Genomic DNA, 16,226 nt, shown 5'->3' with positions numbered 1-16,226 from the left:
TCTGTAATTGCCGCACTGTATTAGAAGCTGAGCCACAATCGTACAGTAACACAGTTAGGCCTACATGCTCTCTAGGATGATCGGACACTTGGATGGCTTTATTGGGAATTAAAGACAAGCAAAAATGGAAGGAGCCCTTGGTCTTTCTCGTTCTCTGCAGGCATTTATTCATTTATAGTCAGTAATTGTGAGGTAAACAATTGATAGTTTTAAAATGGAAGGACCTTGTGGTTCACATTCAGACTGAATGATGGTAGGTGTAGAAAGAGATGCCTCAGCGTGACATGGGGCCTCTGGGTGCATGCATACGGTAAGCACACATGTAGAAGATACCTACAAAGGGACAAAAACAAAGGGTCTTCAGCAACAATGCCATGGTTCTATCATGCATCTTATGGGTGCTTATTGTCAGAGGTGGCAAATGAAGATCTGCAAAGTAGGAATCCTCCCTAGGTTGTGCTACAAAGGGTTCTTTGGGATGCCACACATTTGTGAAGAAGACCTTCATTTTTTTGGAGTACAGCTCAATCCAGCAGCAGAGCTGTCCAGACACCTCTGCTTATTTCAGACACTCCTCCTCCTACATGGAGGTCTTGGTACATGATACAGACCAAAGACTGGGAAAGATACTTCACCTGAAAAAAATGTGAGCACCACCGAGACCCAACCCATTATATATGACCAGGAGAACCTCCAGTTTCCGTATCGTTTCCCATAGTAGTTGACCGTCACTCCGGTGTAGACAGCCATGGCCAGCAGCACAAAGAAGCCTGATACGTACAGGGGAAAACGTACAGTCACGTACAGAGTTCAGGCCTACTTAAGCCTATATGTAGTAAACATGCCGGTGTAAACCTGTGTGTTGCAGCTTGGCATGTTGCCAAGATGGAGAATGCCACTCACATGAAATGAAATAGAGAATTCCAGCAGCAAATGTTTTGTCAAATCCGCCAAAGGAGGAGTAGTTGATGAACGCCATGACCCCTATGACCAGGCCAAAGAAGCAAGCCAAAACGGACAGTATCATGAAGGCGCGGGTGGCGTCCCAGTAAGCTGTAGGAATGGACACAAAAAACAGGCATCAAGCATTCCAGTTCCAGGACGAAGCCTGATCTCTAAACCAAAAGACGATCTACTGAGCTTCCTTTGCTCTCACCAATGCTGTCTGTGTGTGTCATGCATTTCCCGGGCATGCAATAGCGCCACAGGCCCTGGTGCATGTAGCCGCTCGACTGGCGATACTGCATCCAGTAGTCAGTGGCTGTGGAGACCACCAGGAGTATGTTGCCTACTCCAGCACAGAACAATCCACCTCCCATAAAGCTGTACATCTTGGACCTACACACACACATTGATTGAACATCTGAGTGCAGCAGAACAGCAGTCATGGTTCATGTAGCTGTAAGCTAGTTAATTCACTGTAAGAGTGAGTCCAAGAGCTAAACAAATGTGAGCTTAAGCCATTTCACCATCTTTTCAGTGAGTTCTATGGAGGACGCTCTGAGCGTCTTAGGAGTTTTGAGGTAATTTAAATTGTTTTGCTTTTCCATCTGTTGTTAAACACACTGTACTTTTACATGTTCATTAAGTTAATAGGCTGTCTCAGTGTTCATTATGAGCAGACACTATCAAAATTTGAATATCTCTGCTTGTTTTATTATAATATAGGGCTTCATTGTTGTGTTTTTGTGAAATTCTCATTTCTAATTTCAGGCCCTTTCTCAACATATAGAACAGATCAGATACTTCTAGAGGTGCACATTTCACCATGACTGACTACATCTGTGAAATACTAAAAAAGCATTATCATAAAAATCATAAAACTGTCATGAAAACCAACAACAACAACAACAAAAAAGACGACCTACCTTTATTTGCTTCCTTATAAAGTCTTTTTTTCTGCCCTTTTTCGTCCAATTGAATACTTCCAAGCTCAATTATGCCAAAGCTGACAGATTTCCTTCGGCTATTGGCAGATATTTTTTGGCCGGCACGAGACCCACGGATGACGGCACCGGGCAACAATAGGGTCAGCAGAGCAGCAGCCAATCAGCAGCTGACCGTGCGCTTAAGAGAATCTGCTGAAAATACAAAACCATTTAGTGGCAGTTAAATAGTGCTGCACTAATACTGATGACAAAGTACTTTCAATTGACAATTTAGAAACATCAGACATAACATAGAAGAGTTTCCCCTTTTAATTAATAAAAACTTTCACATTGCTTTCAGTGAAGTTGTGAACTTTGGCAGCTGTAGTAAGTCAAAAAGTCTGAAAGGGTCGAAAACACATGTCCTTTATTTTTCCACACTGCTTTTGATCATAAAGCCCTTCAGGAACAATGCCATTGATGGAAGTAATCAACAAGATGTGGCTCATTTCTAAAAAGTGTCAGAACGTTATTTAGTTATAAAAGGTCAGTGACACTGGCTAAACTAAACCCAGTGTTTTTTCAGGACATTGGCAGGGATGCCAAAGTGCAGCAGGACTGTGCAGTCTATTGTAATGTATCTAGTTGCATTAAATGGCTAAAACTGAATCAGTAAAAGTAAAATAAGAGCACAAACAGTTGATATGGCACAGGGGAGAGATTAGGGAAATTAAAGAACTCAGTGTTGAACATTTGCAGACTGTCGGGTCATTATGTGTGTGAATAATGGGCTGCTCTGTATAGAAAATTCCACTAACGTGGGTCCACATTGAAAAGGCTGAATGGGTGCGACTCACTGGTAACATCAAGGCTCATGTGGAAGGACGTGCTCAGCCCACATACATTCCTCACTCGCTAGTATTATCAAGGCTCATGTAAAGAACATGGTCTATTCAGATACCATGCTAACTCCTTCTGACTCACTGGTTTTATGAAGGCTCATGTGGAAGGACATTTTCCATTCTTATCTGTGGCTTTAGGAAGCATTTATGGTTTATTATGTAACTCCAGCAGACTCTGCTGCTTCCCTGGTCTCACAGAAAAGAGTCCTCAGATGACTTCATGGCACTTTTGTGAATTCTGTGAAGTGTTTAGGACTCTGCACACTGACCTGTCCACATTAGCATTCAATATTCTTAAAAAATAATAAATCTACAGATACAGTTCTGACCTGAAGAATGGCTTTATTAACCAGCTGTTTTTGATTTCTGTTGTATTTGTTTTTGCCACCAGCAGATGGAGCCAGTTGTCTTCTCATTATCCAGGTGTCCACACAGCAGTTTATATCAAAATTATATTACAGTACTTTCTAGTTATAGACATTAATATCATATTATATAATCATAACATCAACATTACTAGGCCTAATAGGAGGGCATGGAGGAGCTGTGACGTTTGTGTAACTGCATAGACCAGAGCTGGACCAGGTCCAGATTACATCAACAAATGATGTAAAGCATCTGCTGAAGTCCAGCACAAGACCAGCTTTACTGGTAGCAGGTTTTTGATGGTATAAACTGGTCTTTGATGAGGTGGTTGATAAGCTGGTCATCCAGAAGAAAACGTACCCTATTCTGGTAAAACTAGCTGATTAACCAATTCTTGACCAGCAAAGTGTATGTTGCATTTGATTGCTGGTCTTGCTGGTCATGCTGATCAACCAGCTGTTTTCTTTCTTCAAGGCTCTGGTATTGGGGTGCTGGCGAACAATCACCATGCCAACACCAAACCAGTATAAACCAGCATTTGTTGTGTTTTCAACACTGGTACGGTGGTCACCCATCACCAAACCAACATTTGTAACAGGAAATTCTTGCTGGTCTGCATAGATTTTTTAATGAGGGTTGATTTTCTGGCATTACCATCCTCCAGATCACAATAAGAACAAACCGTGTTAAGCAGTTTTTAATGAAAGTCAGGAAAAACAGAGAACATCTTCAGATCCTTTCCAGAAGTACTTCAAACATCCGACAACTCCCACACATCTCCAGTGAAATGGGACACACTCCTCAGATCTTTACCTTCACTCTTTGAAGATGAACAGCAAAGGAAAAGGTGCCACAGGGACACAGACAATTGAGCACATCCAGTCACTGCTTCTTGAGGCCACATGATTATTACTGTGTGTGCTATACTGGCTGATTTGTGGAGATTGTGTGAGAGTGGATGGGCGCCACTGGCAGTGGTGTCTGGTAGTTTTACGCCTGATGCAGCGCCTGACCTTCTGGGCCTTTGTGGGCCTTCTCCTGCTCCAGAGGATGGCTTCTGAGAACACACAGTAAAGCATTTAGTGTGTCACCAATCGATAATCAATTTTCTTAAATGTCATGGAACACCAATGTATTCTCATATGATTTGTAATAAACGTTTGACGTAGTACACTGACATCGTAAACAGTTTCTAAGTTCACTCCATATATATAAAGAAATTAGTCAAAAACAATGCTAACATGCTGCCTACATTCCATTAGCTGCTAGCTATATTAGCCTAGTACTTTCATGAACAGGACTGTTTCAGACAGGGTGTAATTGGCGGTGTGGAGGTGGATCGTTGAGGTATTGTGACTAAAGCATGTCACTGACATTTCATTGGGGGACTTAGAGAACTGTGTTAACCTGTAGAAAAGGGGTGTAATATACCATTACCAATACCATTAAAGCTAAAAACGGTGAACGATAGTCCTGCTGATAAAAACGGTGGTTTTGGATGGTCTAAGCTGGTCTTTGATGGTCAAGGTGGTTAAAAGGCTGGTCACTCAGATAAGAACATACCCAATGCTGTTAAGATAGCTGGTTAACCAGCTCCTGGCCAGCATAGTGTATGTTGCATTTGATTTTAGCGAAGTTTGGTCATTTTAGTGAAGTTTGATGCTAGTCATGCAGGTCGACCAGCTTGTTCATACTGGGCATGCTGGTCAATCAGATTGGTCATGCTAGTCATGCTGTTTGAGCAGTGTGGTGATGCTGGTTGTCCAGCTTGGTTATGCTAGCCATGCAGGTCGCCCAGCTTGGTCATGCTGGTCATGCAGGTTTAAATAGCTTGGTCTTGCTGGCCATGCTGGTCAATGAGATTGGTCATGCTGGTCCACCAGCATAGTCAAGCTTGCCCATACTGGTTGTTTAGCTTGGTCAGGTTGATCCTGCTTCTAGACCAACTGAACCATCAAACTTAAACATGCTCTATGCTGATCAAGAGCTAAACCAGTCAACCAGCTTAACCAGCTTCACAACCTTGAGCTGGACAGGCTAGCAGGAGATGATGCTTTTTTGACAAATGATTTGCTCAAATTCACTCTGCTGGCTAAATGATACTCTCTGTGCATCTCTATATTGAAACAACAGGCCTAGATGTCGAGCTTTAGTATAAAATGGAAGAAAAATGAACCACTTCCTTCTTGTTTTTAACCACACATCTCAGAGGAGGTTTTATAAAGGGCACACAAAAAGTTGAATTAATGCTGAAACAGACATCTGCTAATGACTCACTAAATCATCATGCCTTTTGGCTCCCCTGTGCCCAGTAAAGCTTTCCTTGTAGTAAATGATCACCTGATGGGGCCGTTTCACAAAGCACACAGATGGATCCTTAATGGTCCATATTAAAGTGAGCCCTCCAGTACACCTTAATGATTGGCTTTTACCTTATTCAACATTAGTTGAAAACAACACTCAGGAGGTTTCAGCAGGGCATTATCTCTTACACAAGCATGGCTGCAGACAGTTATTCAGTAGGTCCTAAAGATGAAAAACACAGAAAAACAACGAGAGAGAGAGAGAGAGAGAGACCAGGGATGTCAACGTGAGTGAAAGTGGTGCATACACCTCTTTATGATTAATTAGAGGGTCATTAGGAGCTCGTGAAAAAAGGCTTACAATGCAGCATTATTTCTCCTGACAGCCATTCATTACTGCTAATTTGGTGCGTGAGAAAAAGGAAGTGTAATGACATGTTATTTACCTCGCTGATGGCCGGCCTTGACTGTGAAAATCTGCTGCCTTGCATTGTTTACTTTCAGCCCTGATCAAACGTTCTTCTGCAGCTTCTTCAGGAGCACCCTGGAGTGTTAGACTATTACTCAGGTATGTGAGCTTAGAGATGGAGCTACAGTCTGCTACACCGGGAGCAGGTTCAGGCACTCCAGACGTATTAATGTCTGACTTTCTCTAATTAACCAAAAAAAAAACAAAAAAACATAAACGCCTAAATACACACATGCACAGTTTTATTAAGAGCCTGCAGCACTGAGCCCTGACAAACAAGGAGCCCCACAGGGTAAACTGTGAATGCAATAATAGTTAAAGAAACTTAAAAAAGACCTATGTTGTAGAATGGAGTTGCAGCACGCATTCTCAAGCAGTCTATCAGATAGGCTGCTGAACTGTCACTACTGAGTACTACAGGAATGCACAGTCTGATCTGAACAATGTTCTTCCCACATTGTTGGAAGAAGTGAACTGAGGTTTCTCCATCTCCTTAATTCCAGTTTAACTAGGGCTTGAAATTTCAATTTTCTGACTTAACCAATCTCTCACACAGCTAGCTGACCTCAGCTTACCCTTCGCCTATGTTGATTTCACCTCATCGTAAATGTAAAGTGCTTAAAGTGATGTTGTTACTATTAATATGGGTTAGTTTTTATGCACATCATTGTTTAATTGTCCCAACATTTCCATCATTACACAATGATGAATGAACAGGTGGTGTTGTGTGGAAGGAGGTTCCATAGAATAATTAGCCCCGGGCCCAAGAATACTTTAATCAGGCCCTGGACCAAAGATCAGTGTGGTGATGCAGGTCGCCCAGCTTGGTCTTGCTGGTCATCCCGCTTGGTCTTGCTGGTCATCCAGCTTGGTCTTGCTGGTCCATCATTGTTTAATTGTCCCAACATTTCCATCATTACACACTGATGAATGAACATGGTGAGTTGGTAATGGTGTGGAAGGAGGTTCCATAGAATAATTAGCCCCGGGCCCAAGAATACCTTAATCAGGCCATGTACCAAAGATAAATTAATCCTACTCCCATCCCATGGACATGTTTAATGCCAATTCCAGTGTTGTGATGAAGCTATGTATGGCTTCTAACTTAAATGTACCGTTCCACCTATTAGTATTTTATTCTTTATAAACTACTAATCCATTATTCTTTCAGTAGTGTCTCACTATGAGAATCAGGTGTGTATGATTACAATGACTCTTGCTGGAATTAGGTGACACCTTTGTAGAAATTAGAGAACACATTCTCTCCTCATTAGTACTTATTTTCTATAAGCTGCATTTAGATATTTAAAAGTATGGTATTAGCTCCACTGTTAAGCTGATTTGCTGATAACACGTCTTATTTTGTTCTGAATCTAAGAAAACTTTCCAAGTAGGCTGTGTTTAAAGCTCCCATTTAACTGCAAGTACCTTCAGGAAGATATGGCGGACTCTGGAGTGGTAGTGTGCTATTCTACTGAGCGAATATGACATTCATGAACAAGCCATCGGAAGAAAACCTTTCCTGTGTCAGAAGTTCTAAACAAGCCTCATGTGTTCAGTCCTGTGGATCGATAACGTTGAAATAGAAGTTTTTGACCACAACAAGCAAATGTATGGAATGTGTTTGTCGGAGAAAAGCTGGAGAATTTCATAAGAAGAACCTCTCTAGTTGCTCAGTGAAGGGTTTGGATCGGTCATGTTTTTTACGATCGCATAGCAGCCAATGTCACACGGAACATTTCGCTGGTATAGAGGAGGATGGCATTCAATTAAATACCAGCCAATTATTGAAGCAAATATTACACTGAAAAGAATAGAAGAAGACAGTGGCTTCTACAGCAGGATAATGACCCTAAACACACCTCAGAATCTCAAGAGGCACAAGCTGATGGCTTTGCAGGAGAGCAGTCAATGCAAGCTTTTTGCAAAGACAAATGTGCAAATCCTTCAAATAAGACCTGAAAGACTCATTTAGCTGCTGTGAAAATCCTATAGAGGTTGTGATACTAGTCAAGGGGGGTGTTATTAAGTACTCATCATACCGGGTACCCAAACGTTTGCTGTGGGCCTTTTCCCTTTTTTGTTATTTTAAACTGTAAATGATTTTTTTAACTTAACTATTCATAGGGACAATAACCTTAGCTAGGGGGCTAAACTGTATTACTGTGATAGCCTTCTGGCTGGATGCTCTTGTAAGGTTTAAAACCTCCCATTTGAACTGGTTCAGATCGCAGTAAGCAGAGTGCTCACCAGATCCAGACAATTTAACCATATTACCATTATTATGAGTCAAAGACCTCTTTTCCAGTAGCTTCATAGTTCCAGTGTACATCTAAGGAAGCAAGCCTCTGAAATATCTCGGCTGATTGTAAGTAGGGCTGACCCATGTCCATTTGGAGCCATAAGGCAGGAGGCAAAGGGCTGAAGGAACATCTGGTCTGCCTTGTCCAGCATGCGGTCTGTGTGGTTGGCTGCGTCTTGTTTTAAACACTGCGTGACGGATAGCTGGCAGCGCTCTGAGCGCCAGCCATACTGAGAAATCATAAAACACTGCACACACACACACACACACACACACACAGCTTAGGTGCACTCACGACTCCATATGGAAACACTGTTCATGCTACCATCTGTCCTAAGTAAGACGTTGACAGCCTTGCACGTTAACACCCAATTAACTGCGTATGACAAACTGGTCCAAAGTTCATAAGAATGCGCTGTCATATTATTACTGTGTGAAGTGACGACGACTCAATCAGCTGGCAGTTAGCTAAAGGATGTACTTTATTCATTTCGGCAGAATTCCATAAATAAATGTACATGCAGTCATTCACAGTTGGTTTGAGGCCTATTTTTTAAATCATTCATGGGGTACATGCAAGCTGTAGTAATGCAAAGTAAAGTCCCCACAGTAAATGACCACAATTTTACCTTCATCATTAGATATATAGGCCTGCGGATGACCGTCTGTATTACTGTCGTAGAAATCACAACACCTGGTTGCTTTCAGCACCACAAAGGGATTTGGTTTGGTGAAAAAGGAAATTATAGGGTTCGTCATTTACTCCAGAACACTCAAGACATCCACCAAGACATGTTTGATATCTGACATTCATATATCCTTCTTTACCTTAAAATGGGAGATGCTAGATTAGCATTGTTAACACGTCCAGTGCATTATGACAGTCCAAGTCCAGTGTTTGTTAGCAACATTAGCCTAGCATCTCACACAGAAAACTAGTCCTCAGGGCCTACTAGGCCTTAATAGAAGGAATAAAAATTCTTCTGTATCTTTGAACTTATGTTTATTTAATAAATCAACATGCTTAACATGCAAATTTCTATTTCTGCTCACTCTGGAGCATTTCAACTGGTCTAGTTCAATTTACAGGTTAAAGGTTTTTGCACAAAAGCCATGATATGCTGTGCCTTTCGCAGTCATATCAGAATATTATTACCATCCCTGTTTTGGAAAGAACTCTGCCCATTATATCAGCTCTACTTCCCAGTCCAGTACAATCCAGGCTGTAGTCCATCTGTTTCTCTGTGTGCTTGGTTAGCCTGTTCTTCAATGCTCAGGACCCCACAGGACCACCAGTATTTTTTGGGTGGTGGTTCATTCTCAGCACTGCAGTGACACTGATAAGACAAAAAAGGAATTTGGCCTCCATCTTAAATCATTCTGTGCGGTGAACACACAACCCATAACCCTGTCATCAATAGCCTGGTGTTCTATCCGCTGAGCCAGCGCCCTGATGCCACAGGAGCACCACAGAGCAGCTATTATCTGGGTGTTGGGTAATTCTCAGCACTGCAGTGACATTGACCTGGTGGTGGAGTGTTTTGGTGTGTTGCGCTGGTAGTGCATCAGAGCCAGATAAATCCAGCCCATAGTGTCCTGTTCCTGCTGATGAAGGACTAGAGGATGACCAACACAAACTGTGCAGCAACAGATGAACTTCTATATTAGACTTTACTTGTACAAAGTGGACCAGCTAGGTAGGAGTGACTAATAGAGTGGACAGTGAGTGGACACAGTGTTGAGTGTTTAAAAACTCCAGCAGCACTGCTGTGTCTGATCCACTTGTACCACCATCAAAACTGCTCTGAGGTGGTCCTGTGGGGTCCTGAGCATTGAAGAACAGGGTGAAAGGAGGCTATTAGAGTATGCAGAGAAACAGATGGGCTACAGTCTGTACTTACAGAACTACAAAGTGCTCCTATATAGTAAGTGGATACAATCCAAATACAACCAGTATCAACTTCATCGGTTGAGAGACATCACCATACTTTCAGTTTAGTCTGAATCTAGTCAGTATAAGAACATTCTCCCAGTCTACCTCCAATATGAGAGAAAATATGGGTGTCAGTGATGCCTCGAAGCCTGTCATGCTAGTATATCTGAAATCTAAGCAAAGTAAAATGTGATGGCGGAGGCTGGAGCAGGAAGCAGACTGCCACATCGGAATACATGAACCACTGACACTGCTTTTACTGCGACTTCAAAAGAAAAACTGGTTAAAATGTTCGTAGTGGGATCTTGGCAGATTAGCGGACAACCAGAGTGTGTCAGATGATTTCTGCTCTTTCGTCAGCATGGATCCATTTACAAAGGAGACGGGATAATGTTTATTTTAAACTCTGTAACCACATTGCTTGGGACCTGTAAAAGTCTGTATCCATGGAAACCTGATTTTCTCTGCTGATTTGGCAGCACCTTTATTAAAACTTAGAAGCACAATATGGTAAAGAGTGTAAAGTGCCTTTCACGATCACAAGGTCGCTTTACAAAAAAAGTACTTTCGATCTTACATTTAAAATTATTAAGAATGATTAACTTTTTAATACTGAGAATTTATTGAAAAAAGTGTTCTTATTGAAGAAATTCTAATTCACATATATGACCTTTCATAGCATACTTTTTTTTACAGTAAGACATGGACAATTATTGAGCTATGTATGAGTAACACACTTACAAGGTAATATTTGTTCCACATTTTCTGTGATCTACTGTATCCAACATTTTTCTAAAAACTCTACAATCCCGCAGAATGAGGCTAACACACATCTCCACCACTTCAGGACAGATCTAGGTAGACCAGTGTTATCTAAGCTGTCCTTTCATTCAGTACTGTCAAACATAGCATGGAAAATGATGAAACTCACTCCTCCAGAAGTCTCCTTTATCTCTGCTTAACTTAGCAGTCCATTTGGTGCTCTTATTTACACCGAGCACCCATAATATGAACATCACTGTCAGGTGAAGTAAAAAATTATCTAATCTACAGTAGCATCTGTCATTGAATGGTATTTATTAGACAGTAAGTAAACAGTCAGATCTTGAAGGTGATGTGTTAAAAGCAGCAGGTCAACCGTAAGATTCTTTGACATGGGCCAAAAGTTGTGACGTCTAGACATCTGGGTCAAAACCATTGGAAAGTCTTAAGGGGTTTTTATGGTATGCAGTGGTCAGTAATTACTAAAAGCACTCTAAGAAACGATAACCAGTGACCAGTAACCAGTGTGATAGGTGTTGTCAAGCATTTGCTCTGTTCTCTCAGTCATTTTGACTAGGTTTCATCCATTAGCTCCTTAGCACATAGCTCTGTTTGTGTTTGTTTCTTGCCTCCACCCTAGCCCCACCTTGTCATTAGTGTTCCCACCTGTGTCTCCTTTGTAGCCCTGCTGCCCTCTTGTTAGTCTCAGGTGTTCCTTGTTGGTCTGTGGATAAATAGTACCTCTGTTTCAGTGTTTCCTGTCTGGTCTTGTGCATGTGCATGGTTCATGGCAGTGTATGGCCTGTTAGCTGTTTAGCTAATTGGCCTGTTTTACAGCTCTCTTTTGTTTTATGCCGGATTTTTTTTTTCAGTGAAGAGACTACAGTGGTTCCTGCTATGTCACTTCTATTTACTGAATTCTTACATTTACATTTATGGTATTTAGCAGACACTCTTATCCAGAGGGACTTACAAAAGTGCCTAACTGTTTAGTCAGAAAAATATCCATAGGTAGTTTGTATAGACACAAAAGATACCTCTAAACTTAGAAACTACTAAACACAAAGCTCAGCAAAGCAAAGCTTTGGAAGTTCTAACATGTACAGGACTGTACTACCTTCATAGCCAGTATTGAAATCCACTGGCCAAAATAAAAATGAAAATGATGATCTGAATAAAAACGGATCCCTTACAAACAGGCCCTATCTCTCTTAAGTGTCTCAGGGTAAGTACACAGCTCTAAGATCAGGTTTCATCAGTCCATGTAGTCATGTTCGGTACTATGTAAAGGCAAAAACTGATCCCAGATAAGAAAGCTTCTTCTGAAAAGTTTAATAATGTGGATGTGCGGTCTTAACGGCTGTTCTTTTTGCCAGCCAAAGCTTCAGCCTCCTGGCTCTGGAGCTGCACTCCCACACTCATTATCATACTATAATTGTTTTCCTCGTGGAGTTTTCCATAATGGGGTAGACACAATTTCCTGCCACAGAATGAGTTCTGATGAAGACATCAGGATTCAGTGATAGACAGGCACAGGTCATTATAGCAGCAAAACAGCCGTCGACATGTAGGTGAAAGTGCATGTCAGTGGAGTGCTGCTGCCTCAACAACAGCAACCTTCAGAAATGAAGATTACATTTCCTGACCTTCTGTGACACTTACCAGGAAGTAAATATAAAGACGGATGGATGAATCATAGCATATTTTCCCACAGGGCAGAGAGAATGAGATGAATACATGGTACCTAAAGATGTGAGCAGCTTTACTTTAGTAGACTGGGAAAATCATGAAAAATGACATGGTGCAAGGTGCCACACCATGGATCAGATAAGGGAGTGTCTGAGGAGAAGGATATTCCAGTGATGTCATGGCAAAATAGTCCCCAGCATTATCAGAATAAATGTTGGGAACTTGTGGGACTGTTAGGAAGTGTCTGTATGGGAAACATAACAGAGTTCAACACACAATATATAGTTCAATGAAAGAGTTTGCATTCAGCCACTAGAGGTCAGGAAATTCGAGGCCACTAGAGGTCAGGACTATCACCACTCCACCTCATCCCCAACTAAACCCAAAAATATTGGATGCAGCTCCATCCATCATTCCAGAGAACACAGTTCCACTGCTCCAAAGCTCAATGCTGGGGGGGCTTTATACCCATTCCAGCCCACGTCTGGCGTTAGACATGGTGCCAATGGGTTCATGTTTATCTGCTCTAGAGAGTCCTATTCTATTGGCAGTGCTTCTCTACAGTGACTAGACAAGCTGTGTGTGTGTGTGCATTTGCACATCTGTGTCAACAATTTGTGTGACTTAAAGTAGCTGCATTCATTAGAAGAAGTGTCCACAAACATTTGCACACCAAACCTGACTTTTAACAGGGAAAAACTATTTTATTTACCCTCAGATTTTTGCCAGATTTTTGGTTGGTCGTGTCCCACTAACATTTACACATGCATCAAACGGACCTCTGGCTCCATCTTATATGGCACTTTACCAGCTCAAACTGAATTACAGGCCTCCTAAGAACCTCTAACCTCATGTGGAAAACACATGGTTAGTAAATTGGCTATGTTAAATTGCCCTCTAGGTGAAAGTAAAGGGGTGTGTAAATGGCACTATGTGATGGACCGGCGCCCTGACCTACTGTGACCCTCATCGGGAAGTAAATATGAAGATAGATGGATGGATCATAACATATTTTTGTGGTTACTGTCCTGTCACCATAAATGTAACAGTGCTTTAAGATGCCTGTTCTGATTGGCTGTCCTGTGTTGTGCCTCAATCAGAAAGCAAACTGAGCCAAGCTAAACTGCTGTGGGTTAAACAGGTGGATATAGGTAAATGGACTGGGCTTCGTGACATCACAACTGGGAATTTCATTTAACAAAAGCATGAAGGCTTGGTTTTCCATGGCATGCTCCCTCCAAAGCTTGTTTTCTCCAACAACACAGTGAGACTGGCTGCCTGTTGTCCTCGTCTTACCTCCTCTAACTCTGACCACAATGTGATGAAGGCAATAACAGCCACCTGCCGAGAGCTACTGGATGTGCCAAATGGAGAAAAGCAAAATCGATAAAACACAATAAAGACAAGTGAGTGCTGTCTGAAATGTTGTGGAACACATAAGGAGCAGAGATTACAAGGCTAGAACAGTATACTGGTGCAGAATTTCACTGTAACTTTTATACCATCACTGAAGAAAGGGGCAGATATTGCTTTATTATCAGGCCTACTAATTATAGAAAAAGCCTGTACCATAGTTAAGGTCCAGCCGCCCAGTAGCGCCAACCATTTTCTAGGTGTTTTTCCTTTCAGTGTAATTTTAGATAGCAGACATTCTCTTTCCACTCATCGCCTCTTAAACCAAACAACAGGTGTCTGAAACAAATTGAACAGCAGTGGACGTGGCCTGGGCAGATATCCAGGCCCACTTCAGGGCAGTCAGTGGGATTTAACAGGGTGAGGAGAAGCAGAAAATGCAGCCCTCAACAGCCCAGCTCTCTGTCTGAGAGAAGAAGGCTAGCTCCAGCAATGGCTATAGCAGATCTTGAGGAGAGGAGGGATGGAATGTTTCCTAAGCTTTCTATGATGATATCAGTGACTGAAATTAATGATTTTCATTAGGTTCCATTGTTAAAAACAAAAACATTTATTTTCTTAGACCCACTGACTTATTTATTATTTATTATTTTTATTTTATCATTAATCTTCTTTATTACTCTTATTAAGCTTAAGCATATTGCTCAGAATGTGCTATACAGTATTCTCTTATGAAAGAAGTAAGACTTTGCAGGTGTGAGAGTGAAGTGGCAGCAAGCAGGTCCTTTTCCTTATGCATTCTTAAAAAGACAGTAATTATACATAGTGATTAGGATGATTTAATTGAAAACTGTCGTTTATCATTGTGTTTTACAGCAAGGAATATCATTTTCCCCTTAAACAGCTTAGAACCCGCATGTAAGCCAAAAGTGTTATTACACCTAACTTCTATTACCAAAGAATTGCCCCACCTGTTTGTACAGATGTCCTTGTGGTGAAGGAGTAATACACCTTAGTGCATAATTAGCCTTGATGTGTTAAGTTTCACAAGGCTCTTAGCTTTGCTCAAAATCCGAGATTTTTTTAAGTTGATTTAATAGAAAGTACACAGGCACTATACAGTCAAAACTTTACAGTGCAAACTTTACAGTTCTGTTAAGAATGGTAAATTTTTACACTCATCATAAACATAACTTCCCATGATCTCTTTACATTTTTATCTTAAAATAACAGCTATAAAATAACTCCACTGACCAGTAAACAGGGAACCAGTGCCTCAATCCTTGCTATTTCGGGTTCGGCTCGCTGTTAACTGCATTATGTAACTTTGGTGAAGCAGGCAGGACAATGCTTGCAAGAACTGTGCAACACTGTGTAACCCGAGATTCCTGTAAACTCCGGTAATATCATTCTACCGTCTCAGTCCACATGCTTCTTTCACTTTCAGTGAAGATTCTGTTTCTCTCTTGTTCCGAAATGCTTGTCCTTTAGCTGTGGCTCAATGCTTTAATTGAACTTCTCAACTGCAAGGAGGAGCCCAATTCTCCATAGTGCTGCTTTAATATCCTGTTAGTGATCATGATGGACTACAGCTGGTAGCTTCACTGTACCTTTTCTCAAACAAACTCTGTAAAAAGGGTTTGTTTGACAGCACTCTCTGGGTTGACCAACACACAGCGCAGTGGGGAAGTCAGAGGAGCTCAGTGCAGGTCGGAGAAAGATGATTGTAGAGGTATACAATTCAGGAATGTCCCTTTGAACAATTACAAAAGTGTGTGTACAATTTATTGGGTGGTGTAGCCATTTTGTCAAATTCTGGAAGAAGAGCCAAACTGTCACCCTCAGATGAGAAAGCGGTTTAGATGGTCAGGAAGAACCCAAGAACCCCCATGCCACAGGCCTGCCATCAACTGGATGGAAATCTACAGTCAAGAAAGTTCTACATCACCAAAGACTGAGAAGCTGCAGGCCAAGAAAGATGGATCAGATGAGACAAAGACTCCCCAATTTTGGCTTGACATTTATGTCCAAGATGTATGTGAACATCACAGTGTATGTAAACCTTTCTGACCACTACTGTATCAAGTGCTGGAAAGCGTTATGTTCAGCGAGAAGAAGCGAGTTTCCTGTCCTCAGCCTGAAACGTCCTTTTTTGTGAATGTTAGAATATATGGTGTGCTGCTGGAAAATTACCACTGGACCACAATCTGTAGAGCAGCTTTGAAAGAGAAAATAGGGCAAAGGAAGCTTTATAGAGCATGACCTCTGAAGACGGACTC

At 41.5% G+C, this 16,226-nt stretch overlaps 1 protein-coding gene across 1 annotated transcript; it reads right to left on the bottom strand.

The window, feature by feature from the left end:
• Positions 1-274: 274 nt before the first annotated feature.
• lim2.3 (lens intrinsic membrane protein 2.3) lies at positions 275-1,331 on the bottom strand. The gene is made up of 4 exons (XM_072691211.1): positions 1,157-1,331; positions 904-1,053; positions 636-770; positions 275-333 (listed from the first exon to the last, which is right to left on the bottom strand). Exons 1-4 carry the CDS (start codon positions 1,329-1,331, stop codon positions 275-277), a joined length of 519 nt encoding a protein of 172 aa, XP_072547312.1.
• Between the last annotated feature and the right edge of the window lie 14,895 nt (positions 1,332-16,226).

The sequence above is a fragment of the Salminus brasiliensis genome, chromosome 11 (genome assembly GCF_030463535.1).
Source record: "Salminus brasiliensis chromosome 11, fSalBra1.hap2, whole genome shotgun sequence".
NCBI classification, from domain to species: Eukaryota; Metazoa; Chordata; class Actinopteri; order Characiformes; family Bryconidae; genus Salminus; species Salminus brasiliensis.
Note: the sequence above shows the minus strand (reverse complement) of the source record. Positions and strands in the feature narration are given on the sequence as shown.

Excerpts from the sequence above, each read along its gene's own strand:
- lim2.3 (XM_072691211.1), bottom strand. The coding sequence starts at position 1,331 with ATGTACAGCTTTATGGGAGGTGGATTGTTCTGTGCTGGAGTAGGCAAC. Across the intron at positions 1,054-1,156 it reads GACACACACAGACAGCATTG|CTTACTGGGACGCCACCCGC; the intron begins GTGAGAGCAAAG and ends CCATTCCTACAG. Across the intron at positions 771-903 it reads AATTCTCTATTTCATTTCAT|GCTTCTTTGTGCTGCTGGCC; the intron begins GTGAGTGGCATT and ends TGTACGTATCAG.